At 38.8% G+C, this 15,308-nt stretch overlaps 1 protein-coding gene and 1 long non-coding RNA gene across 2 annotated transcripts in view; one reads left to right on the top strand and one right to left on the bottom strand.

The window, feature by feature from the left end:
- ANKFN1 (ankyrin repeat and fibronectin type III domain containing 1) overlaps window positions 1-15,308 on the bottom strand; it is a 424,018-nt gene that overhangs the window by 47,963 nt on the left and 360,747 nt on the right. The window contains exons 10-13 of the mRNA XM_082371893.1: window positions 13,740-13,847; window positions 6,474-6,573; window positions 6,051-6,183; window positions 5,457-5,573 (exon numbers count right to left, since the gene is read on the bottom strand). Of these exons, the coding sequence (XP_082228019.1) occupies window positions 5,457-5,573; window positions 6,051-6,183; window positions 6,474-6,573; window positions 13,740-13,847 (458 nt within the window). The remainder of the gene's footprint in view (window positions 1-5,456; window positions 5,574-6,050; window positions 6,184-6,473; window positions 6,574-13,739; window positions 13,848-15,308) is intronic.
- LOC309618349 overlaps window positions 1-15,308 on the top strand; it is a 353,317-nt gene that overhangs the window by 164,730 nt on the left and 173,279 nt on the right. The gene's annotated exons all lie outside the window — the stretch shown is intronic.

Raw genomic sequence — 15,308 nt, 5'->3', positions numbered from 1 at the left:
CGCCTTGAAAAATGAAAAAGACATAGTATTCATGAATTGTTACCTGGCTTTAGCTCATTAACACTCGTTTCTAAAAGCTGTAGAGGAGGGATCTAAAAAAAATGGTACAAATGGACTTATTTACAAAACAGAAATAGAGTCACAGATGTAGAAAACAAACTTATGGTTACCAGGGGGGAAAGGGGAGGAGGGATAAATTGGGAGATTGGGGTTGACATATACACACTACTCTCTATAAAATAGATAACTAATAAGGACCTACTGTATAGCACAGGGAACTCTACTCAGTACTCTATAATGACCTATATGGTAGAAGAATCTAAAAAAGAGTGGATATATGTATATGTATAACTGATTCACTTTGCTGTACACCTGAAACTACCACAACATTGTAAATCAACTATATTCCAATAAAAAATAAAATAAAATAAGAGTTTGCAGAAAAAAAATAAAATCTGTGGAGGAGGAAAGTTTAATATAACCCAATCTAGTTTCAGATTATTCCTGTATTTTGAGGATAAGTAGTTCGGGTATCTCTCAGTGTAAGAGGACTATGCCCTTCTGCCTCTTGGGGCCTCTGCCATTTTCCTGAGAGTAGGAAAAACAATGTGGGGTCTTGGCCACTTACAGGCTTTCTAATCTTATTATTATTTTTTTTTAAATCCTAATGCTGGCAGATACTTATCTCTCCTACCTAGGTAATATTAATTCATACTTTACCTTCTTCCAAATAAAATTTAAGACCACTTCTCCTAGATAGGCTCCAAATGATACAAAATAGACTTTTACCTTTTCTTTTTTAACTGTAACGTATATAATTTGCTCTATTTAAAATTTTTGTCTGCTTTTTGTAAAACGAATGCACAATAAGATGATGACATATTGGAAAGAATACAGGCTTTGGAGTTATACAGATCAGGGTTTGTATCCAGACTCTGCTACTTCCTATTTGTGCAAGCTTGGGCAAGTTATTTTCCCTTTCTAGGCCTCAGTTTTATCATGTGTTAAGTGAATATCGATACTAGTACTTTCTCATTATGGTGTGGTGAAGATAAAATGAGATATAGTTTGGAAAGCACTTATTGAACACAGTGCCTGGCACTTACTCTGTTAGATAAATGAAAGTTGTTTCACGATTATTATTTATTATCATGTATTAAAGAACCTTCGTATGTATAAAATAGATAACTAATGAGAACCTACTGTATAGCTCAGGGAACTCTACTCAGTGCTCTGTGGTGACCTAAATGGGAAGGAAATCCCAAAAGAGGGGGTATATGTATACGTATAGCTGGTTCACTTTGCTGTACAGTAGAAACGAACACAACATGGTAAAGCAACTATACTCTTAATAAAAATTAGTTTTAAAAAAACCTCCCTATAGAACAGAAACTGGAAAATAAGGCGCAGGATGCACAGTGTTTTGTATGCACTTGATGAAGGTAAGTCAGGGTGCCATGGAAACGGAGGAGGGGGAGAAAGATGGCAAGGAAGGCCTTTGTGTGCCATGAGAAGATGTGTGCGCCACTCTTGAAAGAGTATGAGTCAGGGAATGACATGGTCAGCATCTTTTATTGGCTACGCTGGCAGGAGTGTGGAGAACAGATTGGAGGGTGTTAAGACCCGAAGCAGGAGGATGACTTTGGAGGCTTTTGACATAACTGGAGTAATGAAGCAGTGGTAGTGATGCTGGAAAGGGGGCGAGAGTAAAATGAGATACACCATAGGTAAAACAATAGGATTTATGTATGGCTGATGCCAATCAAGCTACTTCAGAATGCCTTTTAACTTTTCTCAGAACATTGTAAGACATGTTAGATTAGTAAAAAGATCTAAAATATTAAGTGTAAATCTCTCCAAATTTATGTTTCTTCCTCTTCTGAAAAGTTTTTTCTGTGCCTTGTCACCCCCCGCCCTTCCCCCCCACCCCCCAAAAAAAGAGTGGCTTCAGTATTTCTAGACATTTTCATTCTAAAGGTCAGCAAGGAGTTTGGGCAATAGGTACTACAAAAAAAGATGAAAGTGACTCCTATTGTTTAAGCAGGTGGTGCTCTGACCTTTGATGGGCACTGAAAGGGGTAACTGTTAAGTACTAGGGGGCACTGGTCACTGTGCAGGGCTGGAGAGCTCTCCAGGTGGTAACTATGGCATGAGGTACATTTCTGTGATCCCTTTTCCCTTTGGTTAGATAGAGTACCCTCAAGTGTGATCTTAGGGGTACAGGGGTTGGACTGATAAATACATTTATTTATCCAGCCAGTACTTATGGGTGATCTGCCACATTGCCACACATGGGGGATATAGTGGTAACCAAGGCAGATTCATTCCCTGGGCTCAGGGACTCACAGTCCAAGTTGGTCAGTGACCAGATAATGATACAAATAATTAACTAATGGTATTACGATCACCATTCTGAATGAAGAATGCTAGGTGCTATGTGAGTGATTCACTTAATTGGGAGATCAGAGAAAGGCTCCCTGAGGAAGTATAAAAATGAAGCTGAGATCTGAAGGATAAGTAGGGATTAGTGAGACAAAGAAGTAGAAGAGGATTCCAAGCAGAGGAAACAGCATTTAAGCTAGCAGAGGAGACTGAGAAAGACAGGCCAGGAAGTTGGAAAAATCTGGAAAGTGTGGAGTCATGGAAGCCAAGGGATGTGGCAGTTTAAAAAAGGAGAGCAGGACCAAGTGTATCGAATGCTGCTGAGATGTCAGTTGCAAAGAGGATTTAAAAGTGTCAATTGGATATAGTGAAACTGAAGTCATTGGCAGGGATGGATCCAGGTTTTGTAGGGGCCTGTACCACACAATTTTGGGGTCCTCTTTAAGATAAAGAATACAAAATTACAAATATGAAAGTTAGGTATAAAAGTGATTTTTTAAAAAAATAAAAGTGAGTATTTAGACTGAGAAAGAAAATCTCCCCAAATACTGGAGTATTTGGAATTTCTGATCCCCTTTCCCTCCTGGGTTTCTTTAGGCAGTTTATCACAAAGATTGTAACCCAACTTCCCCTCCCTAAGCACTCCACGACTCCCACACTCACAGGGGATCATGCAAGTGAGGGTCCCCGAAGCTCAAGCTTTATGCGCATCATCTGCCTCTGATTATTGGTGGCCTGAGAGAGCAGTTTGGTAGGCATGGTGGTAGCAAAAGTCAGGGAAGGAGCTTAGAACTAAATGGGAAGTGAGGAAGTAAATGGAAAAGGAGAATGTTGGCCACTCTTTCAAGAAGTTTGGTTCTAAAGAAGAGAAGAGAGATTGGTAGCTGAAGGAGGGAGTGAAGAACTGAGATCCAGAGCACATGTGAGGGAATGAGCCTTTGGTAGGAGGAGTGAGGCTTTATCTGTTGGAATGGGGGGGGGGGAGGAAGAGAAAGTAACATCAGTGCAAGGAGGCTTTTCAATTTGGCAGTGGAAAAAGAATTATTTCCCATTTATTTTCTTAATGAGTTATACAGTAAAGTGTCCCCTGATGTGGGGATGGAGAATGTGGGGAAGGGGAAGGGATGTGGTAGAATGGAGAAGGTTTTAAATAGTTGCCTTGTAATTTGGGAAAGTGAATTTAGTGGAGAAATGGAATGGGATCACAAGGTAACCTTACATGTGAGAATTGTAGTCATGAATTTAACATAAAACCAATCATACCTCACCCCTCCTTTTCAGTGATGTTTTTTCTGTAACAGTGTGTAGACATGTTGGATTCATCCAGGCTTGGATTTTTTTCCAAATAGATAATATGGAGGGAGAGAGTAGCCAGAAATTTAGAGGATTTTCAAGGGAGTGATTATGATGGGCTAAGTAATATAAGCTAGACAAGGAAGAAAATGACCTCAGAAGGGGGCTGATGCATTATGAAAAGCGATGGGGGTCAGTACCTTGGGGGGCCAAATCCAAGAGCTGTTGCAATGGAAGTAATAGTTGAGTAGGGCACACTGACCATCATGGCTTCCCTCTAGCCCCTCAGTGTTTAACTGCAATGGCTTGTGACAGCCTAACCCTTCTCATGTTACTGATATCAGATGAAGGTGTTCTAGGAAGCCTCTAATAAACATAAAATAAAGAGCCCCGTTTGAAATTCTAAAGTTGTTCAGTCTGTGATCTAAGCACATCTGGGCTGTATGGTGGGCTAATGGGAGGGTCCATTAAGGACTCCTGGGAAAGAACTTTACTCAGGGACCCAGGAGCCTACTGGGAATGAAGTTTATCCTAAAGAAAGAGGTGTTTTTGAGGTACAGTGGCTTGATCCAGCTCAAGCGGGTCAGTGATGAAAGGAAGAGGCTCTTTGAATTCAGCACAGTCATCGTGGCCCAGCTCCAAGAACTTCTTGAGCTGAAGGAGAAGATTCTGTAATCAAGAGTGAGTTGAAGTGGAGAGCACGTTTTTAAAAAATCTTACTGAGGACAAAAGGCAAAGTACCGCCTATGCAATGGAGTATAGAGGACAGGAGGTTTAAGGGTTACCTTTCAGAATTTATTATAATAGAAAGACAATAATTATTATTATTGCAAGGAGTCAGATTATTGCATGGGTTAAGAAATGGAATTCTTGTAATTGCAGGTGGGGGTGGAGCTGTAGAAAATCTTTTTTGTTATTATGACTCTATTTTTATGCTTCAGCTGGTATGGCCTGGACGAACACAGCTTATGTAGATTCCTGTTATGTGTATTTCTGGGGTTGATGTAACTGACAGCTTTGTAGGTAGATACCCATCCCTGATCAAGGCTCTTCGATATCTTAAAGGCCCCAGTTCTATGTTGCAGATGTTTTTCTGTGCTAAGAAGCACAAATTCATATACTATCAAAACAAAACAAAACAAAACAAAAAACAATGAAAGGGAAACCCAGAAGAGACTGGTTAGAATTCAATATCATTTCTAGGAGGGGCTCTGTAACCTACAAAGATTCTTGCAGGGCTTGGGGACCTGATCTGGTTGGGTTAATAATACAGAAGGATTAAATTCAGAATTAAAGGTAAGCTTTTAAGAAGTTTTTATTTTTAAAATTATCAAAAATGTATGCATATGCCTTTGCATCGTTGATGCCATAAGCATCAAGCCAAGAAACTCCTTAAAATATCTGGGGGTCTCTTTCTCTATCTCCATATACTCATAGATGCGCAGGATGCCAGAGCATCAAGAGGTCTTCAAGAGAGCTAGTCAAACTCTTATTTTGCAAGTGATGAAACTCAGACCCAGAAAGGAGAAATGAGTTGACCGATTAACATCAAATCCAGAATTCAAGTCTCTTTACTCCTTGTTCACACCTAGACTCTTCAGGTTAGACCCCTGTTCCTCTTCCAGGAGACTGCCAAAAGCACAGGTTCCCTACAAAGGCAGGTGTGCAGCTCAAACTGTCCAGGAAGACTTCATATATCCTTTCCAGGTAGGACTGGTAACTGAACTGACATGTTTTTCTAAAATTTCCTTGGAGGTCTGGGTTGAAACCTGGCCCCTCACCTGTAACTGGGCTGTTGCTGCAAGCATCTTCTGCCGAGTTTGTAGTACTGTGGATGAGGACATGGAGATAGGTGTGCTTTGCCTCAACCACCTTATATCTTCCCACATACAAGACAGCTGCAAAAGAAGTCACGAGGTCATATCATCGTCCAAGCCAGTACATGATTTAGGTTGTGGCATCAAAGCAACGTAGGGAGAAGGAAACCTGACCCTTGATGTTTGTTCTCCAGTCCATTTTCAGATACATGCAAAACAACTTTTTGATCTCTGTCCAATTGGAAAAAGATCTGAATGTTAATGAAACAATCAGATTCACATTTTAGTCTTTGCCAAATTATCCCATAACTCAGAATAGTGGAGACACAATCTGACAGGATAGAAGCTTCTTTGCTTTGAAAATGTAGTGTAGATACTATTTTGGCATTTTTAATGACATAGGGCAAATCAGGGCTGAAAGAGACCTTTGAGATAATTTACTCCCACCCCAATATTTTGATCACTGAAGACCCCTCAACCCCTCAACTAAAGTTTCAGAGATTTATGCACAGACTGTTGGTGCAAAGTGGGGAAGAATAAAATTAGAACTCAGGATACCTTTGTGAACCACAGAAAATCTTGTGTAATGGAACTGGTGTGAGAGTCATCTATTTCAACAATCGGTATTTGATCTTCATTGGTGACTAACATATTGTCTTTGTAATAAAATATAACAGCTATGTAGAGTCCCCTAAAAAGAAGAAGCAAAATAAAAATTGTCCTCAATCATCTTCTCCTCCAAGCCTGGATCATGGAAAAAATATTTTTGGACATGATAAAAGATAATTTAAAATATACCTATGAGCATATTCTTAAATACCACAAATTTATTGGCTATCTTGTCCAAATTTTCAGAAGAAAAGTGAATTTTGCATTCTTTTAATAATAAAAAAAAGAAATTTCTACCAAGTTTCCACTCAGACCAAAAGCAGCAGATTCCTGAGAAGCTAAGACTTCCTGGAAAAACTACATAGGACCCACCGTTTCAAGGTCTTCACGAACTTGTTTGAGGAATGGAATAGGTGTTTCAGGCTCCTAGAGACTGACTGCTTGCGGCCCGTGGTTTGTAATTTTGAACTTTCTGGAACACAGAAAAAAAAAAAGCAGTGTAAATTCCACTGGAAGAACAACACTCTCAGTGCCTTCTTCCCATCTTTTTGCCTTTCTGTCTCCTGTCCCCTCAGTGTCACTTTTACTCAGTTTCATGTAGGGATTCAGCCCATTCATTCCGTCAAGACGCTTTTGTATCTTGAGATGCCAGTAGTTAATGAATGCACAGCTCCTCAAAAATGTTGGAAATGAGTAACATTTATAACTCCAGGTGAAGTCACTTAAGTGTTTTGTTTATATTCTCCTTATTTATTATGAGGTGGGATAAAAAGAAATGGGATCAACTTTTGTCCCCAGCTCCCATTGCCTTTTAATAGTCACACACTTCTCAATGTTGGCAAAGCTCTCCTTGTTAGTCTGCATATTCTGTTAAATTTTTTTTCATTATAAAATTAATATAGGCACATTGCAGGAAGTCTGGAGCATAGAAAAAAAGAACAAAATCCCACACATATCATCCTGCCACATTAGTAGAACCACTGCTAGCATTCTGGTGTAGTTTTTTTCCAGTGTGTATGTTGGCTTACAAAAATAGTTGTAGGCATAGGTATGATTATCCTCATTATTTAGAAGAAGAAACTGAGACAGAGAGGTTAAGTGGATTGTCCAAGATAAAAAAGGCAGTACCCAGAAAAACAAACATTTGTTCACTGAATAAATATTTATTGGTACGCTACTATATGTTAGGTTCTATGGTTACAGTGATGAACAAATCATCCATTGCTTCTGTTTAGCTCTTTTATTTACAACTGGAACTCTCACTGCTAAAAGTAGTAGATTTCCTGTAGCAGTCTTTGCAAACTGTGCTCCCTAGAGCTGAACTAGATGATCACTGATTTAATTCTCATCTTAAATGTAATTAATGAAGGGAAGCTGAGGTTATTGGGGTCATCACCAAACTCCTGACAGACATGTTACTGGGGATGAGAACATGGTCCATATCACTGCTGTTGACATGGAAACCTGGGCGGATGGCCCATGGCTGAGGCCCAGTGTGGCTCTGCCTATGATCCTATAGGAGCAGTTGGGAATGAGCTGATTGACACAAGCATTCATGCCAGCTTCAAGCTTGTGTTGGTAATGGTTATTCCTGGCAGAACAAAGCAAAGGCATTTTTTTTTCTAACTTGAACATGTATTTTGCTGGTTATATTCTACTTGAAAATAATGCTGCTGGGACTTCTGATTAAAGGCAGCATATTGAACATATTTATCACATACTACTATCTCCCAAAATCTTACTAAAAGCAGAGTAAAGAGATTTAAAAAAGAGGAAGTGACATAAATCTATAAAGGCAAAGAGATGGGAAAGGAGACAAAAGCAAGTGAATTTTGGTAGCTAGAAAGCAGATGGACAGATGGATTTAGCAGACCTGAGAAAGCTGAGAAGTAACCTGACTCACCCCATGGGCACCATATACTGCTGGAAGAGTGGTGAATGTGGAGCTAAAATCAGAGGGTTTTGTTGAAATCTGTTTAAAAAGTAGTTAGACTTCTAGATGTCCTCTCCTACCCTTTCCCCACTCTAGAAGAAAGCTAGTAGCGTATTCCCTGGAAAGCATAAAAACAGAGATCTTTAGAGTGAAAGATATGGTGTATGGTTAAAAAATGGAGGGGGGGAGTGGTATGTACTCAAAACAGGTGGATTAAATGAAAGTTTCCATACAGAATATTTCCCCAGTGGACTCTTGGAGCAGTGGTACTCAAATTTATATTCTCCAGGCAGAACACTGGAAGAAGCATCTCTGGAGACTCTGATTAGCGTAAGAGTACCCCTAAAGATTCTGACATTGGCTTTATTGCTTTCCTAAAGATAAGGCCATGCCAGGTCACCCTACAGTGATCTGTATAAGTAAAGAGCACTATCCATGTGCTCAGAGCTTCCCAACAGCTATTGTGTTCTCTTCTCTTAAATCTGAGTACGCATCCAAGGATCACTGGGCAGTTTTAAAAGCATGTAACAGAAAAAACACAGCCCAAAAACAAACAAAAGCAATTTAGAGGGGAGACCATGTTGAGAAAAGAAAACATAAAATGAAACAAAGCCTATCATTAATAGCCTGAGAGACAAGCAAAGACATTGCATCCTTGTAAAAAAGATAAGGGTCTGTAAGAGAAGTATTCAGAGAACAATAGAGAGCATTGGGAATTAAAAATATCAAAGTCTGAAAAACCAAATAGAAAATAAAATTGGGGAAATCTGCAAGAAAGTGGAGCAAAGAGACATGAGGATGGAAAGTAGGAGGGGGGGAAAATAAAACTAAATGGCTAGTGCATGAGGTTCAGTATCTGAATAAGAGTTCTCATAGGAGAGAGCAGAGCAAAAGGAGGGGAAGAAATAATTAAAGAAATAATTTAAGAAAATACCCCATACTTGAAGGCTGTAAGTTTCTGTATTGAAAGAGCTTGCCAAATGTGCAGCACAACAGACAAAAATAGAGCCACATGAAGGTACATAACAGTGAAATTTTAGAATACTGAAGGTAAAAAGAAAACTTAAAACCTTCCAGGGTAGGAAAAAGTAGATTTCATATAAAACTTCTGGAATCAGAATGGTATCAGACTTTTCAGCACTGAAAGCTTGAAGGCAATGAAGCAACACCTTCAAAATATGAAGGAAAATTATTTCAGTTGGGAATACTATACTTATCCACTTCTATACTTATTTATCCTAAATAAATATTAAATAGAATAAATACATCTTCAGACACTTAATGTATCCAAAAATTAGCTCCCAAGTATTCTGACAGGAAGCTACTAGAGGAAAGGCTCCACCAATGGCAGACAAACCCCAGAAAAAGGAAGAGATGGTAAACAAAAAAGAAGAAATCCAGTATTGGAGAGTGGCAAGAAGAGTCCTCAATGTGGTGGTGAAAGGAGATCCTAGGGTGCCAGTAAGTAACAGACATAGAGGCAGCCAGTAACCAGGCTAGATTGGAGCAGGTCAGAGAGGTCTATGAGAGGTTTCTTTAAGAAGATGCCATTTGAAACAATACTTATGTATCTGATTGTCCTGAGAGAAAATTGATAGAACTGGAGAAGAGCTTGGGGATTAATTGGTTATAACCACATGGAAAAATAAAAAAACACATAATAAAAGTTGATTATTGTCTACAGAGGAAACAAGTTATCCAGGAAAGGAAAATAATCATATAATTTGTATGATCATTATAATGTTAGCAATAAATATTGATCTTATTAAAATGACTATATTAGGAGGATGAGGGAGTAGGAATTACATGTGCATATAAGAGGGTGGAGGGATAAAAAAAGAGAGAAATAATCATCTTCCTTAGATAATAACTATATGTATATATTTTTTTTAACATACAAATCATTTTAATGAAGGACCAATTCTACTTTGTATATTTTTTTAAAAATCAAGAATTAGCAATATAAGCCTGTTATTTAGAGATATGGAGAAAATATCAAAATAATTGAGCCTCTAGGGAATAGAAAATGGAGGATGGGAGAAATTGTTTTTTCGTTCATAATAAAGTTCTTTGTAGTGCTTTACTTATTTTAAGTAATTCAGTCCTCAAATGGCTGACAGGTTTATATAATTCTTATCTGCATTTTACAGGTGAGCGAAGTGAGGTATAGAGAAGCTGGCAACCTGCTTATTAAGGTCATGCAGATTTGTAAATGTCTAGCCTGTATTTGAACCCACATAATCTGGCTTCAGAGTATAGTCACATATAACTTAAATAAAAATGAAAACTCAACTAAAAAAATTAGACTAAAAAAAGAGAAAAATGAGAAATGCTACTACCAGTTGGGAAAGGGGCCCATGAAAATGTCAAATATTCCAGGTCTCCTCCAGTTTGGGCACATGGTACAATACAATTGTACTTTTGGAGCTCTTGTGGTTGGGTTGGCGCCATGTGACCAGTTTTACCAATGAATTTTGAGAGTAAATGATAAAGTCTTGTCCATATGAGACCTTCAAGAGTCTCTTTTCCTTCTCCCATGGGTGCTGAAATATATTTCTAGAAAGAGGATCATGACAAGACAGAAGGACAGCCAGCCCTCAGCCAACCAGTGGTAGACCTATAGCATGTGGGAGAAATAAATATTTTGGGGGTCATTTGGATACTACAGCATGATATAGCCTATCTTGACTGATACAAGGTCTAAACTCACTTTTCTCTTAAGAACCACTGTGGCTTCTATTCTGTCTCTGCTTAGTTCAGGGCTCTGGAGCAATGGTTGGTTTTCTGGACTCTGAATGCAGCAGATCTTTAGCTTTTAAGTGCTTGGAGCATAGAGAGCTTATGCTATTCATACTGGTATGTCTAGCACCTAACACATAGGAGGCAGTGTTTCAATTAATGTTTGCCAATTGAAAAACTGGATGATAATTGAAATTCACTCCTGTAGGGGACTGCTTTAGTGAACACAGTTGACTTCTTTATGATTCATTATGTATGTCAGGGCATCAACCCTGTGGACAATAAAGGCCACTCAACATCTCCATTGAATTTCCATCCCAGTACTAAAGATGCGAATTAGCTGTGGCCAGTTCTTTAGCCAAAAATAGAGAAATTAATGTGGGTTTTGGTATTTCCCATGCAGGGCTTTGGTAGGAGAAGGGATGTTTTATTATTAGTTCTGCATTTAGAATATGCTGTGTATTTATTGAGTACTCCAGGCTCATTACAGTGGAGTCAATGATTACATTTTAATTCTAGGACATATAAAATGCTGAGGATGGAGAGCACCTCATTCTTCATTTGGAAGAACAATGAAAAAAAATAAGCTAGAGTTTGCAAAGTGCCTACTCATGCCAGATGAGTTTAATACATTATCTAATTTAATTCTTGTAACAGTCCTGAAAGATACATATTATTATGCAGGTTTTTTTCTGATAGGGAAGCTATGGCTCAGAGAAGTTAAGTGCTTTTCTTAAGTACCCACAGTAAGTGGGTGAACTGGGGTTTGAAATAATTGTTTTTTCTAATTATAAAATTTGTAAACCATGTAGTATCAATATAGTTTATTTTAAATAACAATTTTGTAGTTTTCTGTATGCAGTACCTAATTATCCTTAATTTATCCTTTTAGATTTAGAGAGATTTATGTTGTATCATCTCAGAAGGTCATTTCTTTTATCCTGGCATATTATAGGTCAGTGTTCCCCAAAGTTTGTGCCTTGGAACACTAATTCTGTAAAAAATGTTTTACAGTGGCCAGGTAAGTTTGGAAAATGCTTGCTTAACCAAATTCAAAATTTCTTTTTATTAGAGTCTTTAATATTTTAATGTCTATTTTACATTTCCAAGAGAGGGATATATAATATAACAATTTCCAAATATGCTTGACTAGAGACCCTTTTTCAGCTGAGCATCTTATAGAACCACTCTTATGTGGAACACACTTTGGGTACTGTTTAAATGTCCAAAGTACATTTCAATATAAAAATATTCCTCCCTTTTGGGAAGTTCTACCTTATGCCTTACTTAAATCTTTCTTGATACTGTGTGTATATTTACATCCCTGTGGGGTGAAAATAGGTACATGATAAAAGTTGGATGGCAACCATAGAAATAATTGGGCTGTCTAGACAATCATTTCTTGATTGTTGGAATGTAATCCAGTAGTAATGGGGAGAACATCTACATCCTCAGATAATATAAAAAATAATCCCTCATTCTCATGAGTAGTTTTAGCTTTCCCCCTCTGATAAAGACCAAACACAAAGTGGCTTATGAATTGCAGAGAATAATCTATCCAATTGCTTCATTATTTTTGCCTGCCATGCAGGAACCAATGGGCAGGGAAATGATGGAGAGGGAGAAGAAGAGAAAGGAGCCTAGATAATGCCTGTCCTGGTTAAATGGGCCCTGGATAACTGAGAACTGAATGTACTTTGGTCGGTGTGGAATGTTGAAGGCCCTGGTCTGGATAAAGTTTTCCTAGAGATCCGAGAATGAAATCCCACTTGGATTTCCTAAGCCTCTTCCATGCATATTTACATCTCCTAATGAACCAACCACTCATTAGAACATTATTTTCTTGCAAACACTTGCCCTCATTTCTAGCCGTAGCCAACATTTCTGAAGGGCTCTTTTGTCATAGCTATACAGCAATTGGGAACAACTTTTTGCTAATGCTAAGTATGATTTCTTTATACCTAGTCAAAACTCATTTAACATTTCTTAGTTTCAACCATAGATTATTAACCTAGCTGGTCCTGTAGTGCCCTGAATCTAGAGAGTACAATGCAGTTAGAGATGTGATGGGTGAAGGAGCACGGAAAATGAAAACTTTATGGAACTTTAATTCTCCAAATAAACCTAAGTGCCTGCTCCACGAATCATTACACCGATCAGAAACCTGACCCTGTCCCATTTGAACAGCCCAAGTAGAAAATAATCTTTTTAAAGCTTCTCAGAGATTTTCTGGGTGTAGTTGGCTAGGTCTAGAGAACGTATGCTCTACTTTCTCTTGAGCAGTAGTATAGGGGAAGATTAAAATTCAGGGTGAGATTAAAATCCAGTGCCCTGTCCTGATGTAAGGGTGGGAGACAAAAACGAGGTGTGGCAGGAAGACTGGCTTGGAGACAGAAAACCTACGTTGGTATCTTGATTCTGTCTCTTCTTGGCATTGTGACCTTGGTCAAGTCACTTAGCCTCAGTGATAATTGCCAAAATGAGGATGAAAAAGAGATATTGGATGTGAATTGTATGTAAATTTTATAATAAATGTACACAAAAGTTTAATATTATTGTTGCTGTTACAGTTGGTTGTGCTTCCTCAGGGATGTTCACAGAATTTTTTTTGCAGGTGAAAAGTTTGAGGGTGAATATCCCGAAGACTCAGCACACTGAGAAGTTTTGTGAAGGTACAATTTAAAGAGAAGGGAACTAATGGCAGCTGCAATTTTTCCTGTGCTTGTTTTCAAACTGTTCCTATGGAGTGAGGGTGTGAAAGAAAGAGGAAGGGAAGGAAGGGAGAGGGAAGTCTCTTCTGAAGGGTTAAAGTAAGATAGTGCTGTAAAGTGATTCCAGATGTACAAATATTAATATCTCTCTCCCTCCCTGATGAATGAGAAGGTATGACCCAGTTAGGAAACTGCTAAAATTACCGGCGCCACCGAGACCTCAGTCGATGGCCCAGGACAGATTTTTATCCTTACCCCGGCAACTATAATGCTGATGAAGGGCTCGGACCTGCTGCAGCAGACCTTCCAAAACTTCACTCTGTCCCTTGTGTCTGGGCGCTCTGTCGTCATAGTCTTTCCAGTCTATTGAACAAAAGAAACAAACAGAGTAAAATTTTCAAGTAGGGGAGGCCTCTTCCCTGCACTGCCTCGGGAGCTGAATTTTGCTCATACTACCCACAGACTGTGTGGATAAGCACCCAGTACTTGCACAGCTAGCAGGCATTACCAAGGGTTTGGAAGCTGCCATTTTTCAGGCCCTGTGCAAAACAGTAATTGTGGTTGGTTTCTTGTGTTGGGCAGTTTTAAGGCAAGAGAAAATGGTAATTGAAAGCCAAAAGAAAATAGAGAATTTGGGAGTCCATCTTCCCCTCCCCCAGCTCCTTACCCTCCTTTTCAGCGTCTGTGTCCTAATCAGTTCCCCTGTCACCTCTCCACTCAGCACCCCAAGTCGCCACTGGATTTCCACAGTAGGAAAGAAAGGGGTGGGAATGTGCAGACTAGATGAAATCCACGGTCCCAATGCTTTTATTGTAGGTTTGACACTTTTGGCCAAATTGACATTTCTTTCCAAGGAAAGAGCCCATGTCAGATGCCAAGAAATGGAAATCTACATTTTGCTCTAATGAATGTCTGCTTTGGTTAGCTGGCACAGCAACTCCTGCACATACTCGGAGCCACCAACCACCCTGTCTGCTCAGTCTCTAAATATACAGTATTAGCTTACATGGCAAATTTAAATTGCAATACCCACTGAGATTTTTCTCCCCCTTCTATTTTCATTCCATTTGGCTATAATGATATCAAGAGTAATAACCCGTACGGGACTAATGTCAAGATTATAATTCTGCTGTCTCCAACTCTAGGTTTTTTTTTTCGGCAGGTCAGTCATTTCATAGTCCATCCCTATTCTCTTTCCCCTGGTTTTACTTTCTGGATCTTTCAAAAGCAACAACTTTAAGTGCTTCTTGGTTGAAATGCTTTCTCTAAAATTGCTAGACATTCTTTTCGAGAAAAGCCAGTGAGTTCACAAGTATATTTGAGGCTTAAATTCTAACTGAACAAGTTTCAAATTCCCTCCACCTAGAGTTACTTTAAAATATGGAGTCTCCCTTGTTTAGAAACTTAAGCAGATGCCATGACAGTTAAAGTTAGGTAAAAACATTCCACATTGGTCCATCCAAGGCCGAGTAGTACAACATAGTTAGAAAGAATGCAGGTTCTGGAGTCAGATAAACCTGGGTTTGAGCCCCGGTTCTTCTGATTCCTAGCTCAGTGTCCGTAAAACAAGTTACTTACACTGACAGGGCCTCTACTCCGTAGTATGAAAAAAGAGTATAGTATCTATCTTGCAGGATTTTTGTGAGGATTAAATGAGAGGTATATTAGCTATCCAGTGCAATGTTATGTGGAAAACCTTATGTAAATAATAACTTAAAAAGAAGGGAACTCATTGATGGAAAGTTAACTTCCTGAGTGGTGAGTATGGAGACATCATTTCTTACCTTAGCAGATAATTCCCTTTGGAGAGGAAGGCCTCAGAGA

This window comes from Balaenoptera borealis, assembly GCF_965194805.1.
Source record: "Balaenoptera borealis genome assembly, chromosome: 20".
Classification (NCBI taxonomy): Eukaryota; Metazoa; Chordata; class Mammalia; order Artiodactyla; family Balaenopteridae; genus Balaenoptera; species Balaenoptera borealis.
The sequence above is the reverse complement of the archived record's forward strand: the minus strand, read 5'-3'. Positions and strand labels throughout refer to the sequence as shown.